The sequence below is a fragment of the Coenobita brevimanus genome, chromosome 27, assembly GCF_032717465.1.
Source record: "Coenobita brevimanus isolate Jiangsu-jjx chromosome 27, ASM3271746v2, whole genome shotgun sequence".
Classification (NCBI taxonomy): Eukaryota; Metazoa; Arthropoda; class Malacostraca; order Decapoda; family Coenobitidae; genus Coenobita; species Coenobita brevimanus.
The window spans coordinates 17,495,808-17,523,077 of NC_136980.1; the positions used below are offsets into that span (position 1 = coordinate 17,495,808).

At 41.3% G+C, this 27,270-nt stretch overlaps 1 protein-coding gene across 1 annotated transcript in view; it reads right to left on the reverse strand.

Annotated features, from left to right (window-relative positions):
* LOC145394477 (uncharacterized) overlaps nucleotides 1-24,744 on the reverse strand; it is a 67,443-nt gene extending 42,699 nt beyond the window's left edge. The window contains exons 1-4 of the mRNA XM_080268331.1: nucleotides 24,705-24,744; nucleotides 24,456-24,611; nucleotides 20,871-21,040; nucleotides 9,010-9,080 (exon numbers count right to left, since the gene is read on the reverse strand). Coding sequence (XP_080124457.1) covers nucleotides 9,010-9,080; nucleotides 20,871-21,040; nucleotides 24,456-24,611; nucleotides 24,705-24,744 — 437 coding nt within the window. The remainder of the gene's footprint in view (nucleotides 1-9,009; nucleotides 9,081-20,870; nucleotides 21,041-24,455; nucleotides 24,612-24,704) is intronic.
* Between the last annotated feature and the right edge of the window lie 2,526 nt (nucleotides 24,745-27,270).

Here is a 27,270-nt window from a genome sequence, read left to right on the forward strand (position 1 = left end):
TCCACTGCTCTCACTCTTGACTTGTGTCCTTCCAACAATGTCCAAGCTTCACTTCCGTACGTTAGAGTTGGTATCACAATACTGTCATGTAGTAACTTTTTCACTTTCATGATCACTTCCCTGTTTCTTATCACTGCTTTCAAGGAACCAGCAACCTTTCTTCTCTGCTGTACCCTTTCAAGCACTTCACCCTCCAAACCTCCATCCTTACTCATCACACTACCCAAATACTTAAACGTACTCACATTTTCCAATTCCTCACCATCTAACCTCGCTGTACATTCACTAACTTCACCTCTCTCAAAGACCATCATTTGGTATTACTAGCATTAAATGAGAAAAAAATGTATAGATATTTGATAAGGTCTAATGCTGAACTATTAATATTAAAGTGTTTGTAAATGTACATTAATATTAACACCTTAATTTTGAAAATAGTTTTTATTTTGTACTCTGGATAACATCAGTCTACAGCACTCAACTTCCATCAAACATTCCTGGGTTGAAGAGGATGGAAGCAATCCCGACCCAAAAATAAAAAAAACAACAACTATTTTTACCATTATTTCCAAGCTTACACCAGTTGCTATTGTCAACCTTGGATGGGAGATCACAAGGCTAATGGAGTTTTGATATGATCTCAGTTTAACCTTATTCAGTAAATATTTATGTTTACACAAGTCAACATTAATATGGACAGTATTGCTTGATTCTGAATCTGATTTTAAACATGAATAATGCATATTCAGTAGCAATATATATTTCCCCCTTTTTCTCCATAAACCTCCGTTACCACTACTATTAGCAGTTCCACATACATTCGCTCAGGTGTTTTCTTCCCATGATTCTTTGAGCGTAAAACTTAACCATAAATATTACCAAGTATATAAGGTGATACGGGAAAAAAGATGAAGGCACTAATCAGTGTTTATCAGCTGTCCGATGGTCATTAAGGAATATAGTACCCTCTGCTAAGTCCCCTCCCCCCTAGAATACGACCCATTATAGTCTAATTTACATCCAGGTTGGCCATCACAGTGACAGGGGAACAGAAACACTGTGGAAACAACTTTGTCCAACAATCTAGCTTACCCAAGATTCAAACTCCAGTTCTTGTAGTTATGAGTCGCACGTTCCACCAATGCACCACCGTCCCTTGCCGAATGATGTTACGTCCTTTAGGCTGTGTTCTTTGGCAAAACACAGCATTTAAGAGAACTTGATTGTGAATATGTCAAACAGTAAAGTATTATTCCTGTCACTGGTTTTGAGATGTAACTGCCCAGGTGGTTATTAATGCCTATCAGTATCACCAGTAACTGGATGAAAGGACAGCGTGTCCATGAGGGATGATGTAGCAATGCATTCCATCACAAACTGTACACCAAATTAAATTGGATGAAAAACTGTGCTTAAATCGAAGCAACACAGTTTAAGTTCCGCAATTTTCATGTAATTAGATGTTCTCATGGTACATTAAAGATTGTGATGAGCAATTGGAGAAACATTTGACTGCCCTGTCCGCCTTCCCTGCCTGCACTATTCAACCTTGCTTGGATAGGAGGTAGCTACATTACTGCACACAGTATACACACAGCTGACTCCAACACAACCTTTTCCTCCTTCCCTCCGTTCACCATTGGGTGCTATAAATGTTGGTTAGTGGTTCTCACTGGAGAGAAGCCAACTGTGCAGTACATTGCAGAAATCTTTTTTGACACAAAATTCTGAAGACAGTACAGGCAATACAATTGCACTTGACCTTGTCTATTATGATAAGGAATTAAGCTGAAAAAGCAATGCTGCAGTTTTCTTTCTTTTCTTTTTTTTTTAATCTATTAATAACAAAGTCATTCTCAAGGATAAAATTTCATTGAAACTTCCTTCACTCTGAGTTTGTTCACATTGAGAACATGGCAGTTGGTTAACGTCGCCTCCTGAGGATCACTAATTTACCACCTAAAAAAAAGACTAAATGTAATTAAGAGAGGGAGGCAGCGGTACATGGGTTAGGACGTTCAGCTTGCAAATGGAATAATCCGTGTTTGAGTGACGGGATGGTCAGACTGGTGAACAAAGTTGGTTTCTCCCTTTCCCTTGTATGCAACAGTATAACTAGAAATCTGGATGTTAAATTATTTCTTTGGGTCATGTTTCAGAGGAAGATTAGCGAGACAAAACTTAAATGTCTGTATAAACAGCCTTTTTTATAGTCAATAGGCATCAACCCACCTTTCTTTAAGCATGAGAGGAAACTCAAAACATAGAGAACACTTTTGTTTTGTCCAATTCAGTGCATCAAATTTTGGTAGGTAATGATTTAGTCTACCTGGTGGGACATATAAGAAAAAATGCAGAATTACATACACTTATCTCTGTTTATGGTTTAATCTTCCACACATCAGACTATTTATAATTTCATTCATTCACTACTGTTATTATAGTGGTGAAGTAGTATAACATTCCTGTTGAAATGTCTCCCATGAGTAGAACAAATTGCCTTGAGTCAATACCAGGACGTTCCACATGCAAGCCATATTCAAGATTTATACCATTACCACCATTTGGTCTTTGATGCATCTAACTCTAAAGTCTAGACACAAGCTTGGCAGCCAGTTCCATGTGACTGTATTCTTCCAACCAGCTAAAGGATGGTGACACACACTCTCACACAACATCACTTGCTCACTAAATCCTTCAACCACAGGAAGTGTAAGTCTTGATTTTGCCTCCAAGACATTTTTCTTCTACTCTGAAAAGGTCTCTTCTATTGACGGAGTTCATGGAGGCCTTATCACACGAATTCATTCCGAGGGCGTCTTTCTTAAGTTGAATAAAATAATCCGAAAGTTGCATGAATGAAATATAAAAAATAACGTCCACATTACGTAGCTAATATCAAACTGCCTCCAGTATGATGTACTTGCTTAACCCTGGCCTGTCTGACCGTGCAGACCTGTCGACTACAGGTAAGCAACTGCTTCGTTGGGGCCATCCTACAGATACAGTACAGCTAATCCACCGTTCAGGGATCCAGCATCTCCATGTGGTAGACATCCTTGCCAGGAGTGGAACAGGGTCGTTCCCCACGACGAGGTGCAGTGAAATATGAAGAAATTTGGTTACCGGGTGGACGTCGTACCTGCTCCACCCAGCATGCACAGTCCACTGCCTGTGGGCTCCACGTCAGCGCTTGTTGTGCTATGTAGGTGGAATTAGCAAGGGAGTTTTATGGCGTGACAGTGTTCCTTTTGGAAGAGCAGTGAAGACTGTTGTAACGATCTTACCGGTGTATCCTCAAACTGCCTGCTGCTACAACCCTTGACTGAACCAGAGAGAGGATAGAGGATGGGAGGAATAGAGAATGCGCTGAGGATGTGGTGGATGGCGAGTCAAGACGCAGGAAGTATACACTGCGAGTGTGGGCGATATAGTTGGGTTGATTACCGAAGTAAAATATTTTTCTGATAATCACCCGATCAGAACAAAATACATGGCGAGGGTGGAAAGATGTGATCAGGCTGGGTTGTGATGGGGGCAGAAGGTAGGCTAATTCATAGGAAGTATTACAGTGTTGAGATGTCAGCTGTAGATTGGCTGGTGAAGCTGCATTTTAATTACGAGTGAGAAAGGAAATGGTGGACGTAGGTAATAACAAGTGGGTTGGATAGAATAATATGGTGGGAGAGCAGAGAGTGGAGAACATACTCGGTGAAAATTAGCAATATATGACGCGGTACATTGGCAGCGGGATCAGGTTTCCCTTAAAAATTCGATGTCGGGGAGGGAGGAGGTAGAAAGCATTAAAGACAGAGACAGGTGAAACGAGCAGGAATGATGGCAGCTGGTGCCTCAGGGCGGGGATATAAATCCCTGTGAAGATGGCCATTGTAAGTTGGCCAGTTTGGGTGTGACGATGGTTTGTTTCTAAAGTTTCCCCTGTTGAAGGAGAAGGGAGAGGAGGAGAAAGAAGAAGATTATCAACAAAAGGAACGACGACAACAATGACGATGAAAGTAAAAAAAAAAAAAAAAGATGAGGGACAATGTAATCAACAATATATCAAGAAGAATAAATACTGTATAATGTAAAGTATGAAACGGAAAGTATTTCGAGATGGAAGAGATGAAATGAACACGTGAGACAATGAAAGTATAATGACAGAAGAAGGAACATAAACAAGAAGTGACTGAATTGTCAGTAAACATTAGTAAATTAAAACAAGCTGGACATGGCAACATTGAAAAGATAAATAGGTGGTAGAAAGTTGCACAAGAGTAAGTCGAGATTCTCTGTTGGCACAAAGAGGGAGAGAAAGGGTGGAATGAAATAGTGTTTGACAGTGAGAGGGATATTTCTATGCAATCTGATGCTGGGTGGTGGAACAATCACAATGCACTTTCTAGCCGTGGCCAAACTAAATTGCACTGTCTACCAACAGTAACAGGAGTATGTTGTGAAATTCTCTCCACTCGGTCTCTGATAACCAACAACTGTATAACTTTCACGGTGTTTGGATTTTTTTTTTTTTTCAAAAAAGAGGAACTAAAATCGTTTTCTTATGAGGATATAACTCTTCCATAGCCACCAACTTTCTAAACAGAAAATTGACACTACTACCTTCAGTTAAATACAATTAGAGGTTGCCAGTAAAGTTTTCGCCTCATATCTCCAGTGTACGGCCAGTGGCAACTAGTAACTACGTAATATCTCTGCCACCCTCGATAACACGACATATATGGGTCACCATCGCCACTGTCATCATTTATCTTAAAACTACGTATTTTGTTATTCACCCTAATGATACTAATATTTCAAATCTGATTTCCTCTGTACCATCACTGTTGAGTTATTTTACTGGCTTGCAACAGAGTTAAGGTTGTAGGTGTCAGGAAGGAGAGGCCACAAAGGGTAAGCTTGTCTGTTGTCAATCATACACAGTCAAACAGACAACAGCAACGACCTTATATTGGTTGTGTCATGTCACTAACATAATAAGTCAAATAGTATGTCAATATAAATAATCAGTTACATAGTATTACAAGATGCCCCGAAGCCTATGAAGAAACATCACCCAACCAAGTAATTTATTTTATCTAGCCCCTTGAATCAAAGGGTGTCATCTTATATCCAGCTTAATCTGGGTAATTATTTTCTTTTTTTTTTTGGAGGAATGATTTATAATGAAGGGGACAGTATATTCTATATTAAATTACCATGTTCGATACTTCTGTTCGAAACTAAACAAAATCTTCCGGAAATTGAGAGAATTACTTAAAAAATTAATCAGTTAACTGATAACGTGAGCGAAGACAAAAAAGAGATTCAGTAACTTATATGAAGTAATTTTCTCACTAGTACAGAATGAGAATTAGGCAGCGTTTACAGGGACAACTAAACTACCAGGTCGGCAGAATGTTAGTAAATAGACAGTAAAGCAGACAGTAAGGTAAACTGAGACAGACAATGAGACATGCGGACATAAAGGGAGAGACAGTGAGAGAGAATGACAGAGGGTAACATAGATATCAGGATGGACGGTATGGTAGAAATTAATTAAAAAGTAGGCAGTAAGGCAGACAAAAAGGCCGATAGGTAGATCAGTAAGACAAACGATAAAGCAAACAGACGGATACTGGGGCAGACAGTAAGGTAGAAGTACAACACGCACACTGACAGACAGTGAAGGAGGCTGACAGATAGTAAACCAGAAACAGACAAGAGACAGTGAGGTGGACAGGCAGACAGATAATTAGGTAAGGTAAACAGACACACAGGCATAAAGAAAGGCAATCCAGTAGACAGTAATGAAGTCTGTACTGTAATGTATGCGTCAAGGCATTAAGACTATGAGGTAATGTAATTATAACGATAAATGCAGACAGACAAGTGTTGTTGTTGATAACCCTGATCTGTCTGGCCGAGGAGACTTGTTGGCAGCAGGTAAACAACTGCTTCTGTGGGAGGGGGGGGCCCAACAGGTCCAATACACTACATACAGTGGTAGGGAACCGGCGTCCCTTGTAGTAGTGTCATGTCAAAGTCGGGCCAGCGTCCTTCCCCACGGCAAGGTGCTGGAACATATGAGGAGGTTTGGCGCATAGGTGAACGCAGCAGTCGCCTCGCTCCACACAGGGTACACAGCACCACCATGCGCAGGCTCCTCATCAGTGCAAGACTGACAGACAGTACATCAGTTAAGTAAACATTACAAATAGAAAAGGGAAGTAGGTTGACAATATGACAGAAGGGGGTACAGTAAAGCAGCGGTGCAGACAATAAGGCATATGTGCAAACAGGGAGATAGTTAGCACTGATCACAGAGAGACAGACAGGAAGGATGAAATTAAGATAATAGGATAAGGAGGAAGATAGCAAGACAAACAGACCAACAGATAGAAAGACACACACTGAGAAAGAAACTACGTTAAGACAATAACATTACGGATAAGAGGAGGTCAGCAAATAACATGTACACATTATGCTATATGCTATAGATGCAGAGACACTACGGCAGACAGTAAGGCAGACAGGCAGATAAATAAGGTACACACACTCAAGCAGGCAGGCCTTTAAATAAGACATACATTAAAGCAGGCAGGCAGATAGTAGGATAAAAAAAAAAAAAAAGGTAAGACAGAAGGGCAGTTGCAAAAGCATGGGGAAGAAAAGACAGACAAACAGCAAGGCCGGGTGACAAACAGTACGTCAAAAGGTAGATATTATGGCAGACGATAACACAGAGAGGTAGACAGTAGTGTAGACACGCTGGCAAAAGGGTGGTATGCGAATAGTAAGGTACGCAAGAATGCAGAAAATATAGTGGAGAGGCAGATAGTAGAGAAATCAGATTGTACAGTGAAGCAGACAGTACTGCAGAGACAAAAGCATAAAATACAGAGACAGACAGCAAGATATTAAAGCAACAGACAGATGCTTTGGTAAAAAAGGATAAATAGAGGAGATATTAAATCCAACAGGCTAGCAGACCAAGAGACTTTAACCCGCCCCGTCCCGTTGACGTGAATAAACGTCCACACGTTTTGTCACTGCCAATCCTGTTGACGTATATAAATGTGAATCAATTGCAAGGTCCCTAATTTGCACAGTTTTCAATATTCGCGAGTGATTTTTGGTATGTATACACGGGACACCTTCCTCTACAATATGTCAGGCAGGGACAATGCCATACCCAGCATGACCTCCCCCCCCCAACATGCCATTGTCTCAGCAATTCACCTGTTACTAGTGACCTGGCCAGTAAAGACATGTCATGCCACGGTACGAAATTCAGGGCCAGAGTGATTCCCCAATCGATGACAATGTGGAGGACAAACTTTACATAGCATTAGAGGATGAAACAGTCAGAAATGATGATCAGGTAATGTCGCAAAAAAGGGTCAGGTATGTTGATGTGTTTGGTGAGTGAAACAATGCTTATATTGCCTATATTACTGTGTGAAAACCAATATACTCTCGTACTACATATAAATTCATACCAAATAAATAAATAAATACCGTTTATGAGTGGTGTGGAATGGTTAGCCTCCCATAGAACTCGTTTTCTTTGGAGCCAGCCTGATAGAAAACACAGTAAGGTGAGGAGGTACTGCTACCTGTATCGAGAATTTTAATCCTCAAGTGAGCAATTTCTCTATGAATTTCCGATGATTCTCACCAAAAGCGGAGGTTTGAGCCAAAATTTTTTTTTTTTCCAAAAATGTTCGGGATTGCGGGGAGTCAGTGGTGGAAAAGTGGTCCGGACAGGGCGGGTAACGAACCCACCTGTCACCCTGTTGTGTGAAGTGCATGTGGTAAGGCCTGCTGCCAGTTGGTGTGTTTCCCTCGCCCTCATCCATGACAAACAAGCAGGCACACAGACAGCCAAAGAGACAGAAAGACAAGCAGACGGGCAGAAAGACAGTCAGATAGACTGGCAGACAGGCAAACCGTGAGACAGAGAGAATATAAAGAACGTATTTGTCGTCTGAGGTGAGGATAGTAATGCCATCTGTTAAGGGATGAATGTCCTTCGTTCGAACTCATGTCAAACAGACAAACAGACAGTAAGGCAGGCAGACAGGCAAGCCGGAAATGATACATACAGTAAGGCAGAGAAGTAGACAGTAAGGTAGAAAGAAAAGTAGTTAAGTAGCAAGGTTGGTTGAGAGGCAGAGAGTAAATAGGAAAATATAAATGTAGCCAGGCAGACCAGGGACATGTTTACCCCTGGGCACACAGGACACGTGCCCTCCTCGGTCCATGAGGCTCCGTATATAACAGAAAAAATAAATGCATACCGCATATAAATACATATTTAAAGTCATACTAATTACAACAGTACCACAGAGTTCTAACTCTGCTATACAATTAATGCCCATGCTCGCTGTCTGCTCTGAATAAGATAAATTTATCTATTCAGTCGACCATGTTGAGAGAGAGAGAGAGAGAGACGATTAAAACTTTACAGCGGGATGGTTCACGTTCTAACCCTGTCCCGATCGCAGGCAGCACGTGAAGTGAGAGGCTGGAGCTACAGGGAAGAGGGTCTAAGGGTGCTGGGTACGAATAAGGCCACAGCTGAGGAACGCCATAGTCAGTTATGTGCCTATTCATCCTGCCATTTGCTTCTGTCTCCATAACCATTACTGAAGTATGCTTCATAGTAAACTTATGACACAAAATTGTTTATAACAACAAGGTGACTATCTATTCTGATGTCGCGTGTTGAGATACATACTCTTATCATGAGGAATTCATTACAGTTGGGGGTCTTTGTGTTTCCCTCATATGAAGTGATTTCGTAAGGTTATTCAGCCATTATTCATGATGAAAAATGAGACACAGTGTGTGTGTGTGTGTGTGTGTGTGTGTGTGTTAGAAGTGAAGGGGCCCAGCAGCTCACCAAGTGACCTGCCCCCCGCTTAGGTTAAACGTGCCCCTGAGGCAGACAGCCAGACAGTAAAGAAAACAGACAATAAAAACAGAAAGTGAATCTAAGGCACTTACCTGTCATCGGAGGTGTAGGTGGTAAGTCCAGCTGTCAGCAGGTGAATGTCCCTCGCCCTCACCCACGACACCTGCCACCACCACCACAGACAGTACACAATAACCAATGATATTATTATTTTTATTATTATTATTATTGTTATTATTATTATTATTATTATTATTATTATTATTACGAACGCTACCTGTCTATCTATCTATCTATTACCACAATCCTTAATCCCATAAGGTGTGACCACAAACAAATCACTTCCAAGTCGCCCTGTCCACCGCCACTTCACTGCCCTACCCCCAGCTCACACCACCACTTTCATATACCTCTCCACTCCATCCCATCATCTCATTCTCAAACTCCCCTTCCCTCTCCCCCCCTTCATCTCACTCACATACACTCTCCTCGTCAGTCTCTCGCACTTCATCCTCTCCACATAACCAAACCACATCACTTTTTCTCCCAACGCTTTCTATCACATCCACATCCACACCACAAAGCTCTTTCATTTCTTCATTTGTCACTCTGTCTCTCCATGTAACTCCACATGGTCCTCTCAAATGACCCATTTCCACTGCTTTCTTGTGTCCTTCCAACAAGGTCCAAGCTTCACATCCATACGTTAGAACTGGAATCACAATATTATCATGTAGCGACCTTTTTACTTCCATGCTCACTTCCCTATTTCTTATCACTGCTTTCAAAGAACCGGCAACCTTTCTTCTTTGTCGCACCCTTCCAGGCACTTCATCCTCCACACTTCCATCATGGCTCATAATACTACCCAAGTACTTAAATGCAATCACATTATCCATTTCCTGATCATACAACCTCATTGTACATTCAGTGACTTCACCTTTCTTGAAGACCATAACTTTACTCTTCTCTACATTCACCTTTAGATTCCGTTTCTTACACACTCTTCCAAACTCATTCACTAATCCTTGCAGTTGCCCTTCGTCTTCACTTAACAATAAAGTATCGTCTGCAAACAACAGTACAGGAAGTTTCCAAACACTGCCCTCTCACACTAGGGCCGCTCCAACATCCACTGCCCTGCATTATACCTCTTTTATAACCCCATCCATATACAGACTGAACAACCATGGAGACATGACACATCCCGGTTCCAATCCAACATTTAGATAGAAAAAAATCGATCAGTTCACTATCCACACGCACTGCAGCCTTAGCACCCTCATACATATTATTCACGGCATTCAACAACTTCCCATCTACTCCATATATTTTTAATATTTTCCACATTCCATGTCTGTCCACTCTGCCATATGCATTCTCTAAATCCATGAATTCAGCAAGCAACTTCTTTCCCTTCTTTAGAAACTTTTCCACTAAAGATCTAAGGATGACTATTTGACCTACACAACCTCTTCCCCTCCTAAAACCTCCCTGTTCTTCTCAAACTAATTTTTCTGTTATTTTCCGAACTCTGTCAATAAGTATCCTGCCATATACTTTTCCTGTTACACTAAGAAGACAAATGCCCCTGTGATTACCACATTCTTTTTTTCCCTTTTCCTTTATACAGGGGAATAATTACACCTGACTTCCAATCCTCTGGAACCCTATCTTCCTTCCAGGCCAATCAGCATATCTTCCATATCCACATCCATATCCACTCCACTACTATCTCTCCCTCATGCCTTAGCATTTCACCACACTCTCCATCAATTCCTTCGGCTTTCCCCATTTTTTTCTTTCTTCCTTTATTTTCTTTTTATGTGACCGACTCTGGGCATAGGCTTCAACAGCCTGATTTCAAGGCCCAGTAGTCCTCCTACGTACCGCACACCTCTACATGTCACCACTTCGGCGCTAACACCCATCGTCCATACTGAATATATGCTAGGGCTGTCTCATATAGGACTGATGTATTGGTATTAGCGGGGATATTTTTACGACATGTTGGCGGGTCTTCTGGTAGATCAGTAAAGTCTGATTTTGTGAAATTCAAATCCTTAAACTGTTCCCTGCCTCAGCGGGATTTGAACCCGGGTCCGTCAGGACTGCAGGCCAACTCTCTACCGATTGAGCCACCGCCTCGCCACTTCCATCCTGCTGATCTCTTCTTCCCTTCTCACCTCACTCCTTCTCCCAGCCATTCCCCAGCTCCTCATACTTGCATTACTTTCATTCTCTGTGTTTAACAGTTCTTTAAAGTGTTCTCTCCATCTGCTCACTGTTTCTCCCTTCTCCACTATCAATCTGTCACTTTTATCTTTCACTCCCCTACTAACTTCTCTGTCACCCTGTCTAACTCTCTTCACCTCCTTCCGGAACATTTTCTTACATTCCCTTCGCTTTACACTCAAATGCCATCCAAATTCCTCATTCATTCTCTTCATACTCTCTCATACTAATCTTTACACCTCTCTCTTCCTCTCTACATATAACTCTCTCTTCCTTCTCTCAATTTCCTTCATGCCTCAGTTTCCTATTCACTCACTACATGTTTTCTTCTTTTGTGTCACAGCTTGCCTCACCTCTTCATTCCAACATGGTTTTCATTGCAACCCCTTTCGTTTTCTCTTCACCCCACACACCACCTCATATGCTGCACAGATTTCTTCTGAGAATATCTTGCACACACCTTCCACCTCCCCCATCTGCTCCAAATAATATTTACTGAATCGCCCCTCCACATCTATCTCATATTCTGCCTTTTTTTTTTTTTTTTTTTTTTTTCCCTCTTTCAGCCTTTCTACCCTCACTGTATGGACTACTTCCTCCTGACCTTCACTCCTATTCCTCCATCGTACTTTATGTTATTACTTTTATGACTATTACTATTACTATTATTATTATTTTTGATATTATTATTATTATTATTATTATAATTATTATTATTATAACTGTTATTATTATTACCAAACTGCTGTCCCTTTGTGTGTGTGTGTGTGTGTGTGTGTGTGTTCTTACCTTACCTAATTGTATCTTTACAGGAATGAGTCAAGCTCGTACTGTCCCGTGTCTTAAACCATGTTTATCGTACATATACTTAATTTTGTGAATTGATCAATTGCTCTGTTTGGGAAACTGAATTTCCTTACGTCTTTATCACCTCTCTTCTTATGCAGTTTTTTGCAGTGTCCTCTTGCTGATGCTTCTCCATATGTTAAGTAATCATTTATGTCTATTTTCTCCTTCCCTGATATGCACTTATATAGCATTATCATGTCACCTGTTTTCCTTCTCTCCTGTAGTGTTGGTAGATTCAGTTTATTTAGTCTTTCTTCGTAGCTTAGGTCCCTTAAGCTTGGTATCCATCTTGTAGCGCCCCTTTGAACTTTTTCAATCTTGTCTAAGTGTTTTTTGAGATGAGGACTCCAGACTACTGATGCATATTCCAGGGTTGGTCTAATTAATGATGTTATTATCCTTCTTAGCATGTCTTCATTTATGTATGTGAATGCTATTCTCATATTTGCAAGCAGTGTATACATGTTCCGTACCTTCTCGCTGATGTGGTCAGCCGGAGATAGTCTGTTATTGATAATCACACCTAGGTCCTTCTCTCTTTCTGATGTGTATAGGGTTTTATTTCCTAACTTATATACCCAACCAGGTCTTTTTCCACTTTTACCAAACTTGATTACATGACACTTGTCCACATTGAATTCCATTTGCCATGTACTACTCCATTCATGAAGTTTATTTAATTCTTCTTGTAGCTCTTTACACGAGTCTGTGTTAGTAATTCTCCTTTGTATTTTTGCATCATCTGCAAACATATTCAGATAGCTCTCATTTCCAGTGTTACTGTTTATATCATTTATATACACTAAAAACATGATTGGTGCCAGCACTGAACCCTGTGGTACTCCACTGGTCACTTCTTTCCATGATGAGTAGTTTCCTCTTAGTACTGTTCTCATTTCTCTTTTTATGAGAAAGTCTTGCATCCAACAAAACAGTTTGCCTCGAATTCCTCCTTAATGGTACAGTTTCCATAAAAGTTTTTGGTGTGGTACTGTGTCCAAAGCTTTCTTGAAATCTAAATAGATACTGTCCACCCATCCTTCTCTTTCTTGTTTTGTGTTTGTTACTCTGTCATAGTAGCTCAACAGATTAGTAACATATGATTTTCCTTTTCTGAAACCAAACTGTCTTTCTGTTATCATACTGTGTTCTTCTAGATGATTTACCCAAGCTTTTCTTATAAGCTTTTCTAATACCTTGCGTACAACACTGGTCAGTGATACTGGTCGGTAGTTGAGTGGATTTTGTCTATTTCCTTTCTTGAATAAGGGGACAATATTTGCTTTCTTCCAAATATCAGGTAGTTTACCTTGACTCAAGGATTTCTTGAAAATTAAAAATAATGGTTTACTTAACTCCTTTGCACATTCTCGTAGTACCCAACATGAAATTTCATCAGGACTACTTGCTTTTCCTCTGTCTAATTTACTTAACTCCTCCTGTATTACTTTTTCTGCTATTTGTATATCTGGTAGTATGTGTGGACATGCATGTTCCACATAGTCCCTCTCAAAAAAATTTTCTTCTGTAAAAACTAATTGGAAATTCTTATTTAGTGCTTCACAAATATCTTTCTCTTGTGTATAAGTGATTCCCTCGTCCGTAATGGATTGTATTATATCTTTTACTTTGGTTTTGCTTCTGATGTAGCTGTAAAACAGCTTTGGTTGATCACTACTTTTATTTATTATATCCTCCTCAAACTGTTTTTGGGCTTCCCTCCTTATTCTTGTATCATCGTTTCTTGCCTGTTTGTAATTATTATACACCCTTTCACTAGTGTGTGTGTGTGTGTGTGTGTGTGTGTGTGTGTGTGTGTGTGTGTGTCTTGCTGAGTCATCCTGCTGGTGTAGCTTGGTGGCCCAGTGGGTGGAGTCGGGTGATGGGTGAGTTGGTTCACAGGCAGGGTGGGTGGGGTAGGTGGACAGAGTGGGTGGGGAGGGTGGTAGGGTGGAGTAGGTGGTCAGGGTGGGTGGGGAGGGTAGAAGGGTGGAGTGGGTGGACAAGGTGGGTGGGGAGGGTGGAAGGGTGGAGTAGGTGGTAAAGGTAGATGGGTAGGGTGGAAGGGGTGGATGTGATATGTGGGCTTCGTGGGTGGACTTAGTGGGTTAGTGGATGGGCTGGGTGGGTTGGTGGGTGCACGGGGTGGATAAATGGATGGGTGACAGAGTGGATGGGCATTTGGGTGTACTGACTGGGTGGGGGGGCGGGATGGATGGGTGAGGTTGATGAATTGGATGGGTGGGGTTCATGATGGGATGGTTGGTTGGGTTGATAGGTGGGTGGCTGGGTAAGTGGATCAGTAGGTAGGGTGGGCGAGTGAATAGGATGCACAGGTGGGTGGGTGGGATAGGTAGGTGGGCGGCAGAGTGTGTGGGCATTAGGGTAGGGCATGAGGGTGGGCATAGTCAGTAAATGGGTGGGTGGGAGGGTAGGTGGGATGGGTGAGTGGGTGAACTTTCTGGGTTGGTTGGAACATGTGTGGCTTCCCGAACGACTAGGCAGGGGACGGATTGATATTATTTCTGAACATGATTTACTTTCATTTGGTCTCCTGACACAGAAATGTCTGTCTTGTCCATGAATAGCCTCTCTCTCTCTCTCTCTCTCTCTCTCTCTCTCTCTCTCTCTCTCGTAGTTATCAACAACTCGGATCGACGGTGATAACATACAGTACATAATACTACGAATCTCATGCATGTTAGCATGTTATCGAGTACTACTGGGCGACAATGTGTTGCAGCTCTAACACTGAAGTAAGATATTTTTCAACAACACAGTCTCCATTAATCTCTATCTATATACCTAGGCTGCTTCCCCCAAGGAAAGGGAGGTAGCCGAGACAGGACGACACACTCACAGGACGACACACTCCCCATTTACTCATCCATTAATATGATAAACATACTGACGGACTAACAACTGCTTGCCTATCGTGTGAAATAGAAAATTCGACTGCAATTTAGAAGTAACTTTTGCATGTGAGTATAATGCGAGTTGCTTGTATTGTTTGGCACATGCTGAGGACGTGATCAGACTCTAACTCGCATAATTACAGGATACTGAAGGACAGAGAGTGTTCATATCCGTGGCATGATTCTCTATAGAGATGAGTGGTAAAAAAGTCAAGATAAAGACCAAAGGCAATAGTGACAGTCAGAGGCGAGGCCATTTACCTGAATGTTAACGCGATATTTTATTTTATTTTTTTATGCGAGGAAGAAGGAACCAAAGGCCATGAGCCCGAAATAACAGTTCCCTCCAAGAGAAAACAAAATACAACAGACAGCCAAATTCAAGATCCGATCATTTCGAGATGCCTGGACACACTGCGTTTGAAAGGCTGGAGATTATAGGCAGCAGGAAATACAGACAGAGGGAGAGACTTCCAGAGTTGACCTGTTGCATAAATGAAGGACTGGGAGTAACGGTTAACTCCTGCATTAGAGAGTTGGACAAAAAAAGGATGAGAGTTTGATGCTAGACGGGTGCTACGCGCCCGTCATAGAGGTGGAGGAATGCATGCAGACAGTTCAGAGGAGCAGTGACCATTAAAGTAGCGATAGAAAAGAGATAAAGATGCAACAGTGTGGCGAAGAGACAGAGGTTGAAGGGAGCCAGTAAAAGGAGGAGAGTTAATGGGACGAAAAAGAGGAGGAGAGTTAATGAGACGAAAAGCCTTCGACTCCTATTGAGAAGAGCTGTATGTGGGGAGCCTCCCCACACATGAAAGTTGTACTCCACACAGGGGCGGATAAAACCCCTATATGGAGTCATCAATTGTGCAGGGGAAAAGAAAAAACGGAGTCGGCTTAGCACACCTAATCTCTTGGAAGTAGATTTTACTAGAGATGTAATATGATCTTTCCAAGATAAGTCCCGAGTAAATGAAACCCCAAGCATGTTCAATGATGATGCAGGATTAAGCTGGATATTATTAAACATTAGTGAGTATATCTGTGGAAGATTTTGTCGGGTTGGTAGGTGTAAGAACTGAGTCTTAGATGCATTAAAAAGAGACAGATTATTTTTACCCCAGTCAGACATACGAGCCAAGTCAGACATTAGGTGTGTCATAGCCTCATCCCTTGTTTGTTGAAGTAACTGCTGAGATGGACGTTGTGGGAACCGAATGGAAAGGTGAAGGGTGGAGTCATCAGGGTATGAGTGGATAGGGTTAGATGTACAGCTTAGAAGGTCATTGATGAATAAAAGGAAGAGAGTTGATGATAGGACAGAGCCCTGAGGAACACCACTGTTGACAGATCTAGGAGAAGAACGATGGTCGTCTACAACAGTGGCTATAGAACGACCAGAAAGGAAGCCAGCGATGAAAGCACAGATAGGATAGAAACCGTAAGAGGGCAGTTTGGAAATTAAAGATTTATTCCAAACTCGATCGAACGCCTTTGAGATGTCAGGTGCAATGGCAAAGCTTTCGCCAAAGTCCCGAAAGGAGGATGACCAGGAGTCTGAAAGGTAGGTAAGAAGATCGCCAGTGGAGCGTCCTTGACGGAACCTGTACTAACGATCAGAAAGAAGGTTGTGAAAGGAAAGATGCCCTAAAATTTTTCTATTGAGAATTGACTAGAAAACTTTTGAAATACAAGACGTTAAAGCAATTGGACGATAGTTAGTGGGTTGGGAATGGTCACCCTTCTTTGGGACTGGCTGAATGAGAGCAAACTTCCAGCAAGAAGGGAAGGTACAAGTTGACAGACAAAGGTGAAAGAGTTTGCCTAGGCAGGGTGTAAGCACAGAAGTACAGCTCTCGAGAATGACAGGAGGGACCTCAGCAGGCCCATATGCCTTGTTAGTATTGAGGCCAGTGATGGAAGAAAATACATCAGCTGAAGAAATTTTAATGTCAGCCATGAGGAAGTCAGAGGGGGGAAGTGATGGAGGAACAGCACCGGAATCATCTAAGGTGGAATTGGAGGAGAAAGTCTGTGAGAAGAGATCTGCTTTATCAGTAGAAGAAATAGCTACAGAACCATCAGAGTAGAAAAGAGGAGGGAAGGATGGTGAGGTAAAGTTGTTAGAAGGGTTTTTGGCAAGGTGCCAGAATGAGTGGGAAGAATTCGAGTTGGATAGTTGAGAGCATTTAGTATGGATGAAATTATTTTTAGCAGAGCGAAGAACAAACTTAGCACGATTCCAGGCAGAAACGTAAAGATGATGTGATTCAGGGGTGAGTTTCCTCCGGTACCTTTTGTATGCCCACTCCTTGTTGCAGACAGCATTAGAACAAGCGTTATTAAACTAAGGCTCTCTTGTGTTAGACAAAGGATACGAGAAAGGAATGTATGCTTCCATGCCCAAGAGAATAACCTCCATAATGCGCAAGGCACACTCAGATGGCTCCCGGCCATGGAAGCAATAATCATTCCAGGGAAAATCAAAGATGTACTGCCTGAGGACCTCCCAATCCGCAGCTCCAAAGTGCCACAGACGACGTTTCTTTGGAGGGTCCACAGGTCATACCGGAGTGATAGGACAGGTTAAGGTGATAAGGTTGTGATCGGAGGAGCCCAACGGAGAGAAAAGATTGGCAGTGTAAGCAGAAGGATTAGTTGTAAGGAAGAGGTCAAATATGTTGGAACTCTCTCCAAGGCAGTCTGAGATACGGGTAGGGTGCTGTACAAGCTGCTCTTGGTCATTAAGGATAGAAAAGACGTAGGCTTGTTCACCAGGTGGATCAGTGAAAGGAGAAGAGAGCCAAAGGTGGTGGTGAACATTGAAATCTCCTAAAAAGGAGATTTCAGAGAAAGGAGAAATGGATAGAATGTGTTCCATCGTAGAAGTAAGATAGTCGAAGAATTTTTGATAGTCAGTAGGATTAGGGGATAAGAAAACACCACAGATATATTTAGTCAGAGAATGACAGGAAAGCCAAAGGCAGAGTGTAGAGAATTCAGAAGAATTCAGTTCAGGAACACGAGAGCAAGATCAGTCGTTGTGTATATATACACAACATCTAATTTTCTCTTTGAAATGAGTATAGAGAAAGTAGGAGGATACAGAAAAGGGTTTGCTGTCAGTTGCCTCAGACAGCTGAGTCTCAGTTAGAAAGAGAAGGTGAGGTTTAGAGGAGGAGAGGTGGTGCTCAACACAGCGAAAATTAGAGGAAAGACCGCGAATGTTGCAGAAATGAAGAAGTGAGTCAGACAGTGGTTCCAGGCAGCTCAAGTCGTCACCGGATAGTAGGATATTCAGGAACATTGAATAAGGTCGAATTTGCACAAGGTTATTTGCGCTGCACATACCCTAATTACAGCTTTGTATTACATTGTGTGTACGCAGTAAGTACAGATCCTGGTGATGTATTAAGAATTTCACATTCCACGGCTGGGCAACAAGTTTCCATGCAGCTTTTATGAAGCATTTCACAATAAAGCTGAGTTACCCGAGGTGGAATCTTCGCATTTCTTATCACAGTCGATCTGCTTCAGCTTCAGACAAATAATTCCACACATCTGTTGTACACGCAAATGTTTGAGCAAGTGAATACCAGTTAGAAATATGTGACCAGAATCACTACAGTCAGTATGTGTTTGGCGCAGTGCTTGTTGGCCTGTGGTGTAGGTGGCAGGCAGGGCTTGACAATGCCCAGGCTGTCTCAGCGGCGTGGTGGGTGAAGCATGTGCCATCGTTGCTGCGTTTTATCAATTACTGTGTCTGACCTGTCTGACACCATACGAGTACACCCCTTGAACTATAAAGAGGGCTAGAGATGGTACCATTCTTTTGTGACACAGCCTCCTCATATATTTATGCAAACACACAGATATGCATATTCAGTAAGCAAAGCAATTGTTATAAATTGCCCTTTACATGCTCTTTTTTTAAAACTAAGGTCAATTTAAACTACCAAATGAGTGACTTAAAGTTCCACTTCTATCCTTAAAATTGACATACATATTTTCAAGAACTTTCTGCATTTGTTCCGTCACATAAGTTGTAATACTTTTGAATGCATTCCTAAGACATAGCGAGAGCTTCTTCAATACCGAACACAGACTTATTTTAAACTGTACCCAGTTTATTGATTCCTTCAAAGAGAAGGCGTCTGATTCTGTATTATTCACACAATCTCCAGACAATGTCATTCAGGTTGGGTTATCTTGCTAATGCCGAAATGATAAATATAAGATTTATCTAACCCTTCAATACCCAAACGTCTATCCAAAGTGAATATAAAGTGTATGTTTGCATAAACAAGAAAGTTAAAATTACATACTAGAGTTCAAAGGGTTAAGATGATTTGCTTTGGCTCGGTGTGCATGAATCAGAAATCAGTGCTCAGACATGGTTCTGATGGTGTCCTCTTTTATTCTGAGTACATGCATCTGCTGTCTTCACCACGTTTTTCATGACACTTGTAAGAAGTTCGTCAGTGATACTGTTTGCAGTATTATAATTAGGGTATGGTTATAACCCTTCATAGTGATGCCGTCTCATATTATTATTGCCACTACTAGTCTCTATTCCCGGATTGCTTGGTACCTTTAGTGAAGAGAGTTATAAAAGCTACTAGTAACCCCTCAGGTCGGAAATTCTTCCCTAAGCTGAATTCAGTAATTTGTTAACAAAAAGAGTAAAAAGAGAAAACTAGGTAACACTCGTGAATGATAACGATACCCGCAATTCCTTTCCTTAATGGCAAAGGCGCCTTTTTCCCCACGCCCGGATTTCTGGCTTAGTTTACATTTAAATTTTCATCAACGCAGCACAAAGACGACCTGACTGTATTGCATCATTTACGTCTGATCTGAGTAAAACTAACCTCGCCAAGAGTTGAAGGTCAGGATTCATAACAGTCTTGGTTGACTTTCCTGTCGTAATTACAGACAGTTTGTTTTTAATTGACAGTTGTGCTACTCCAGCAACTTAAGTATTCAGTCATTGTTGCATATACATCGATGATTCTTAGTTATGAGACAAAAATAAATCAACTCGGTATTAGTAAAGCTGACCCTCCAGACTGACAACACTTGCCCATCACCTGCACTGCATGGGGTTAGGAATCTTTATCACTTTTGTAAAAAACATACGCTACAGGAAAAATTTCTGTATGGAGTATGAATGCAGAATCTTCCCATATCTAATTGTTTCTGGAAACGTAAGTTTTATTTACAAGAGGTAAGTGATTCTGCTTGGAGTTGTAACCCTGACTTCTTGCCTTTCACACGACTCTGTGGGAAAGCAACATGACAGATGTAGTTAAATAAAGATTATTCTCTTCTTTCCACGATTCATCAGAAAGTAGCTTTGATTAAGGTAGTTTGTAAACATCTATCTATCTATCTATATACCTAGGCTGCTTCCCCCAAGGAAAGGGAGGTAAACATGAACAATGAAAATAGTTTACAGCATACAAAAATGGCTGCGAGAAACTGTCACAGGTTATGATTACTCCTAATATAAGTGCAATGGAACGGGGCAATGCAAAGGAAAATAGTAACAGCAAGAGAGATTCCCATCTTACATCTTTGGATATGTAGCGGTCAGAGGCTATTATACAAAAGTCCAGTACATATTTTAAGGGAAGAACAAATCTTAACTAAGCATGTTGGTAGTGCATGATTAATAAAGAAAAAAAAATGCCACCTCTTGAGGATGAAACCAATACATGACCATCAGTTTGTCTGGGTCGTCCTAAACAACAGATCGCCAGTTCGCTCTATGACTGAAGATTTTTAAAAATGTCCAGTATAAATAAAAGATTGCAAGAATCTGTGGCTTACTACTAGCACTCATAGTAAAATACAGTACTCAGTGTTACAGGGAAAAACAAACTCCTACGAAAAGACAGGAAGTAAGAACTGAAGACGAAAGCTAAAGGTATGAGGTAGTGACGTATACGTACGGTGTAGTTGTGGAGGTTGTTGACGATGCATGTGAGGTGGGCGGTCTTTCCGATGGGTGCGTGGGCGTAGGCGTGGGCAGAGGCGTTGAGGAAGGATGGACCCACTAGGGTGGAGTACTGCACTGACTGACGCTTGTGGGCACCCACCTCCCTCCATGACCCACCTCCACCTGGATATAAATATTGAAAGAAAAATAAAAAAGATTGTGAAAAATAATCAAGTCGGATTAACAACATTGGTTCAGAGTTTTTCACATTATTATAAAATACAATTGCCACCTCTCTATCTTTGTTGTAGTAATTTATAAATATATAAATGCTATATAATGAAGCAAGTCAGGAAGAAGTGCTATGGGAAGGATAGAGAGCTGTGGTATTCCTCAAGAACGATAATATTCGCCAGGTGTTGTTGAAATAACTATATGTGACAAACCTGCTCTCATTAGATTCGACTAGTGTTAGTACAGATTGAATAAGAGAGATGATGCTACCATGAAAAGATTAATGGTGATAGTATAGGAACTAAAGACTTAATAGAAGAATAAGAGCAAGGTTGTAATAATACGCATCCACTACATTAGGCTCATTAAGACAGACACTCATTTTTTGTTGTTCAGTCTTTTCCTGTCCACGACAGGCAACCGTCAAATTTATAATGCAAATCCCTATTTCAGTTTTCGTTAAAGATAACCTAAAAAAAAAAAAAAATACTTTGTCCAAAGATCTCACGATCGGCTTGGGAGTAGAACCTGAGGCTTGTCGACTGCGGACAGACGGAAGGTGGATAGTACTAACAAGAGTCTGGTGGCCCTGTCAGGCCGCTCAGCATTTGTCCAAAATAAAGCCGTCCCTGTTAGCAGGACTTCCGACACCACCACAACTATCACCACCACAACCACCACCACCAGCACTACCACCACTATCATCATCATCATCGCTATCATCAGCACCACCATCATTTTCTGCTGAACAAAATCGTCTGTTCGTAGCATCAAACAAGCAGCAGATATCGGACTATAGATGTACTCTCTCTCTCTCTCTCTCTCAGTCATTAATGCGAGTTTTAGTTTAATTTTCTAATTGTTTCATATAAAAATGCATCTTCCAGGAATGAAGGAATCAACAGTTGTACATTATGATCTAGCAGTTTTTTTTTTTTTAATACATACTGGGTACTGTAGAATTCTGTAATTAAATATTTTTCAAACAGCTCATTTTTGTTTTAGAAAAGATACATAAGGCTCTTTATACTGTTTTGCCACTGAATATCAGATTAGTGCAATGTATCCCTCCTGAGGCCTCAAAATGCCCCTAAATATGCTTGACCTTCAAAAAATTTCCTGGTGGTAAAGGCTCGCTCGCCCCCCCCCCTTAAAAAAATCCTGGATTCACCCCTGTGGCCCCCCCTCTTAACACGCCACTGTTCTCAGATCTGAATAAATTCTTTCTTGCATCGTCCATAGCCGTATCACAAAGTCTGGTATAAATTGGACTTTGATCCCTGACCTCGTCTTCTGACACTGACCCTTGACTGACTGTTCAGAGAATCAGACTCTTAATCGGTCCACCATGTTGGATTCAACCTGGAACAAAATTGTTCAAGTTAACCTACCATAAAACCTTCATCTTTGACCCTGTTTCGTAGCCTTAGATTTGGTCTGTTTTCAAAATCTAATCTATTTGCTCTTGCCTTAGCATCATTTTTACCCTAAGTTTGATGCAAATATGACAAAAAACTGCTGAAGTTGTCATTACCGAGTGACACTGGACTTTGACCCATTGTTTATATATAAAAAATAATAGTAATAATAATAAGTAGGGTAATTCCTCGAAAGACCTCAAACCTTTCTCCCAATTTCGGTGAAAACGGATAAAACTTTTTGAAATATTTAGTTAAAACACACACACACACACACACACACACACACACACACACACACACACACACACCGATTCACAGTCCAGGCTTCTACTCTAGATTAGATATAGGTGCAAAGATGTTTTGGATATATACTGTAGGCCGCTGCATCGTACACTTACAAGTGTTCTAATTTAGTCCCTTGCTACTATGATGTCTTTTAAGATTGGTCTGCGTGACACGGGTCGTGTGGCGGCACAGACTCTTGGTTTGTTGATTATCCTCTGTTGTGAGCGTCCTCAGTTCGGTGGGGCAGGGTGAGGGGCTGGGCAAGAAATGGTGCGCAATAACGACGTAGGCAAAGGCAAGGCAAGTTCATTAACGCCATATATTTCCACCAAATTTGTTCTTCAGTTTTATTGTGTTGTTCTGTTAGTATCTGTTAGATTGTATATATAAAACTGTGGTCATACGGTCAATGATGCTGTCTTCAGAATATTCGGTTTCAGTGTTCATAAGTATAAAGTCCCACTGACAGAATCAAAGTACCTTACCTTACTGTAATGTATTTACAAGCAAACCTTTAAGCCAGATACTTTTATTGTGCTGGTATTTAGATACTGCGGGGAAGCATCACCAGTAACCTATAATTTCCCTTATGATGTAATCAGTGGAAACTTCGTGGCGAGAACTTAATACTTTACCAATTGTCACCAAAAAGTGAATGTAAACATCATCTCTTCCGACACAGGTTGTATAGGAACATTTTCTGTAACATTATTCCTCACTTCTTTCTAAGTTTGCTTCCACACTAGTTTTTACATGTGGCTTGTTTAATTTATAGCTGAATTAATGACGCTGCAAGGGAAACACTTGATGCATTCCACTTTATGGAAATGAAATCCATACATTTATTGGAGAGAGAGAGAGAGAGAGAGAGAGAGAGAGTGAGTGAGAAGAACAGAAAGGCAGACATGAAGTAGATGACGGTGCTCAATACAGGTGTTGGGTATGGGGGGTAATATGCGGTGGTGTCGTCTACTTGGTATGTTAGGCACTGACACATCATCACATCTCCACTTCCGTTAACGCCTGTATATCGCTGTACATCTTCCTTTGTTTCCCCCCACCTACCGCACACAAACACACACACACACACACACACACACACACACACACACACACACACACACACACACACACACACACAAACACACACACACAGCCCTGGTCCTCTTGAGTGTACACACACACACACACACACACACACACACACACACACACACACACACAGCTCTGGTCCTCTTGAGTGTAAACACACACACACACATAGCCCTGGTCCTCTTGAGTGCACACACACACACACACACACACACACACACACACACACACACACACACACACACAGCCCTGGTCCTCTTGAGTGTACACACACACACACACACACACAGCCCTGGTCCTCTTGAGTGTACACACACACACACACACACACACACACACACACACACACACACACACACACACACACAGCCCTGGTCCTCTTAAGTGTACACACACACACACACACACACACACACACACACAGCCCTAGTCCTCTTGAGTGTACACACACACACACACACACACACACACACACACACACAGAGCCCTAGTCCTCTTGCGTGTACACACACACACACACACACACACACACAACCTTGGTCCTCTTGAGTGTGTGGTGTACTCACCCGCCGTGCCTGCCATACACAGGTTACTCAGCACCAGCAGCAGTATCCCCCACATCACACCCGTGCTGGCCCTTGTGCTGGCCTGCCCCACCACACCAAAACTGGTCTGTCCCACCACACCAAAACTGGTCTGTCCCACCACACCAAAACACCACACTGGCCACCGCTCTCACACCTGTTAGGAGAAATGCAGTGACGGATGTTAATGTGTTAGAATCAGTAAATTAATAGTATTGCCATCATCGTTACCGTGGTCATCGCCGTCGTCATCGTCAAGATCCTCATCCATATTATCGTCAAACTACCCTATGCTGTCTAGTCGGGGACAAATGTTTCTTTACTCTGTTTGGAATCGAACAAACCTTTTTGAGATCTTACTAAATTCTAAATAGTATTAATTAATCGGGATTAAAGCTTCAATAACTTGCACCGATATTTCTTGTAACTTTTTCTGGCCATTATCAGATGATTTCGCTCAGCAGTGTAGTTACCTTCTTTAAGAAGACTAAAAACTATTTGTTAAGTGAAATAAAGTGATCCATGACAAGAAATAACAAAATTATTAATGTCCCATTGCCTAAGGGATAAATTTTCAGGTGGCTTTACAATGAGGGTCAAGCCTAATGGTTTCCTATAAGCCAGGAAAACATTTACAACGATGGGTTGTAACCATATAACCAAACCATACATGTTCCCTACTTGTTAACAAGTGGGTTGGTGGAGGGTGAGTGCCCCTCCCCGAAAAACAACTAACTCAAAAATAAACGGCCACCCCTTATGGGATTATGGCGTCTGGCTATAAATAGATAGATCATCATCACCATCATCATCGTTATCATCATCGCATTTGTAATATTGATCATCCTTGTTACCATCATCATTACTCTTTAACTATCATCATCATCAACGTATATCTCATGCATTAATAGGAAGGACAACAAACACTGAATCCTGCGATCTCACCAGCGTGACTAACCAGACGCAATTACTTCAATTAAGATAAAAAAAATTAATTGGCAGTTCCACTTTTCTTCGAGATGTAAGGAACCAAGGGTAGGCTGCCGTAGTCCACAGCATTCAGTGGTTGAAAATCTGACCACACTGCTTGCATTTATATTCGACTGTAGACATAGACTAGACATGCTATTCCGTAAGGATGAGTACTTCTCGTCTCTCACGAACATCCCTATTTCTTAACTTATTCATTTCACTTACTCCACATGTAGACACTTCAAGCTATGTATTTTCATATCCCTTACTCTTGGCAATTAATACACATTCCTCAGCAGTGTCTACCATCCAAATGATAATTCAGGCAGTAATATTCTCTCATGTAGTCCCTTCTTTTACGTGTACAACTCTGGGCGTGACTAAATATTCCGTCACCTGAGGCAGAACAGTCATCTTACGTGACTCATGCTTTCGCATATGACCGCTTTGGTGCTAATATTCTCCGTTCATAATGACTGCATGTTAGGACTGTGTCATTCAGGACTGGTGTGATGGTATCAGCGGCGGGGAGGGCGCTATGACAAGTCTGTTCCCTGCCCCAGATTGGTATTAAACTCGCGTCCTTTCAGACATCAGATCACATCTCTAATCAGCTGACTACCAACTGTACTCCTTTCTGATCAATTTCTGTTCCTAATAAGACGGTCGCAGCAGTAACCACTTTTCTTTCTTGAGCCGCTCTAATTTTAACATCCACTTCACATTTACTACCATTGTCTATCACACCAATATGACATTCAACACTGATCACCACTGCCAGCTGTTTTCAGTTCGCTTTAACACATAATTTTGAATCACCATAAATCTGTCTGTAAACCTTTTCATTCCAGTAACTTGTTCTTTATTTCTGTCTTGTTACTGCCAGACCTAAGAGAGCCTTTGAATACCATCGTGGATAAATAAAGTTACTTTGTTCACTGACTCCTTCATGGCAAAGTGTTTCTCTAACCTGAATATAAGCCTCTTGAGTCAGCAGGGACAAATTAATAGAATTTATCACCTGATTCAAGAAGTTAGTTACTTTCTATTGTGGTTATTTACTTTCATGCATCGCCAAAGACATATATCTTACAGGATTTTGAAACAGATGACAGATGTCTAGGTCACTAGTATCAAACATCACGAACTGCATAAAACTGATGAAACCTAACTGAACACATGAGTTCATCATCATCTTTTTCGTAACTCTCGTCTTGACCTCTCTCATAACCCTGTCCAAATGTACAGAGAATAATAGGTATGCAGACATCACTCACCCTGATGTCGCTCACATTTTGTGTTACAGCCAACCTTCCATCTGGCCTCGCACATACCGGTAGTTACCTACCACCATACAACCCAGTGGCTATTAGGATTTCTTCATACTAAACAAACTCTTACAGTTACTCCAAGCTGGAACAAAACTTCTGGTATTACTTTGAGTGAAATAACTAATAACACTAACGGCAGTTATTAGGTAATAGTTTTCCTTCCACACCAGACAGATCTAATATATTCCTCTATTTCCCCCTGTTCACTTAGGCTCTTAAAACCTGGTTCATCTTGATTAATGCATGTATAAATATGCAGTATATATTTAGAGTATGCCAAGATATAAGTATAGTATATATACTGCACAAAACAAACATAGGAACTAGGAGTGGCCCCAACCTGTGTGAATCATAGGAGTGTAGGATTTTGATTACTATCCTCGTTAGCCCTTTCACGGTCAGGACAATTGTAGAATTATATTTTAGCTAACTTCAGACAATTATCTTTTGCAAAGAATAAATCGTAAGAACCTAAGCGTCTTAATATTGGCTAT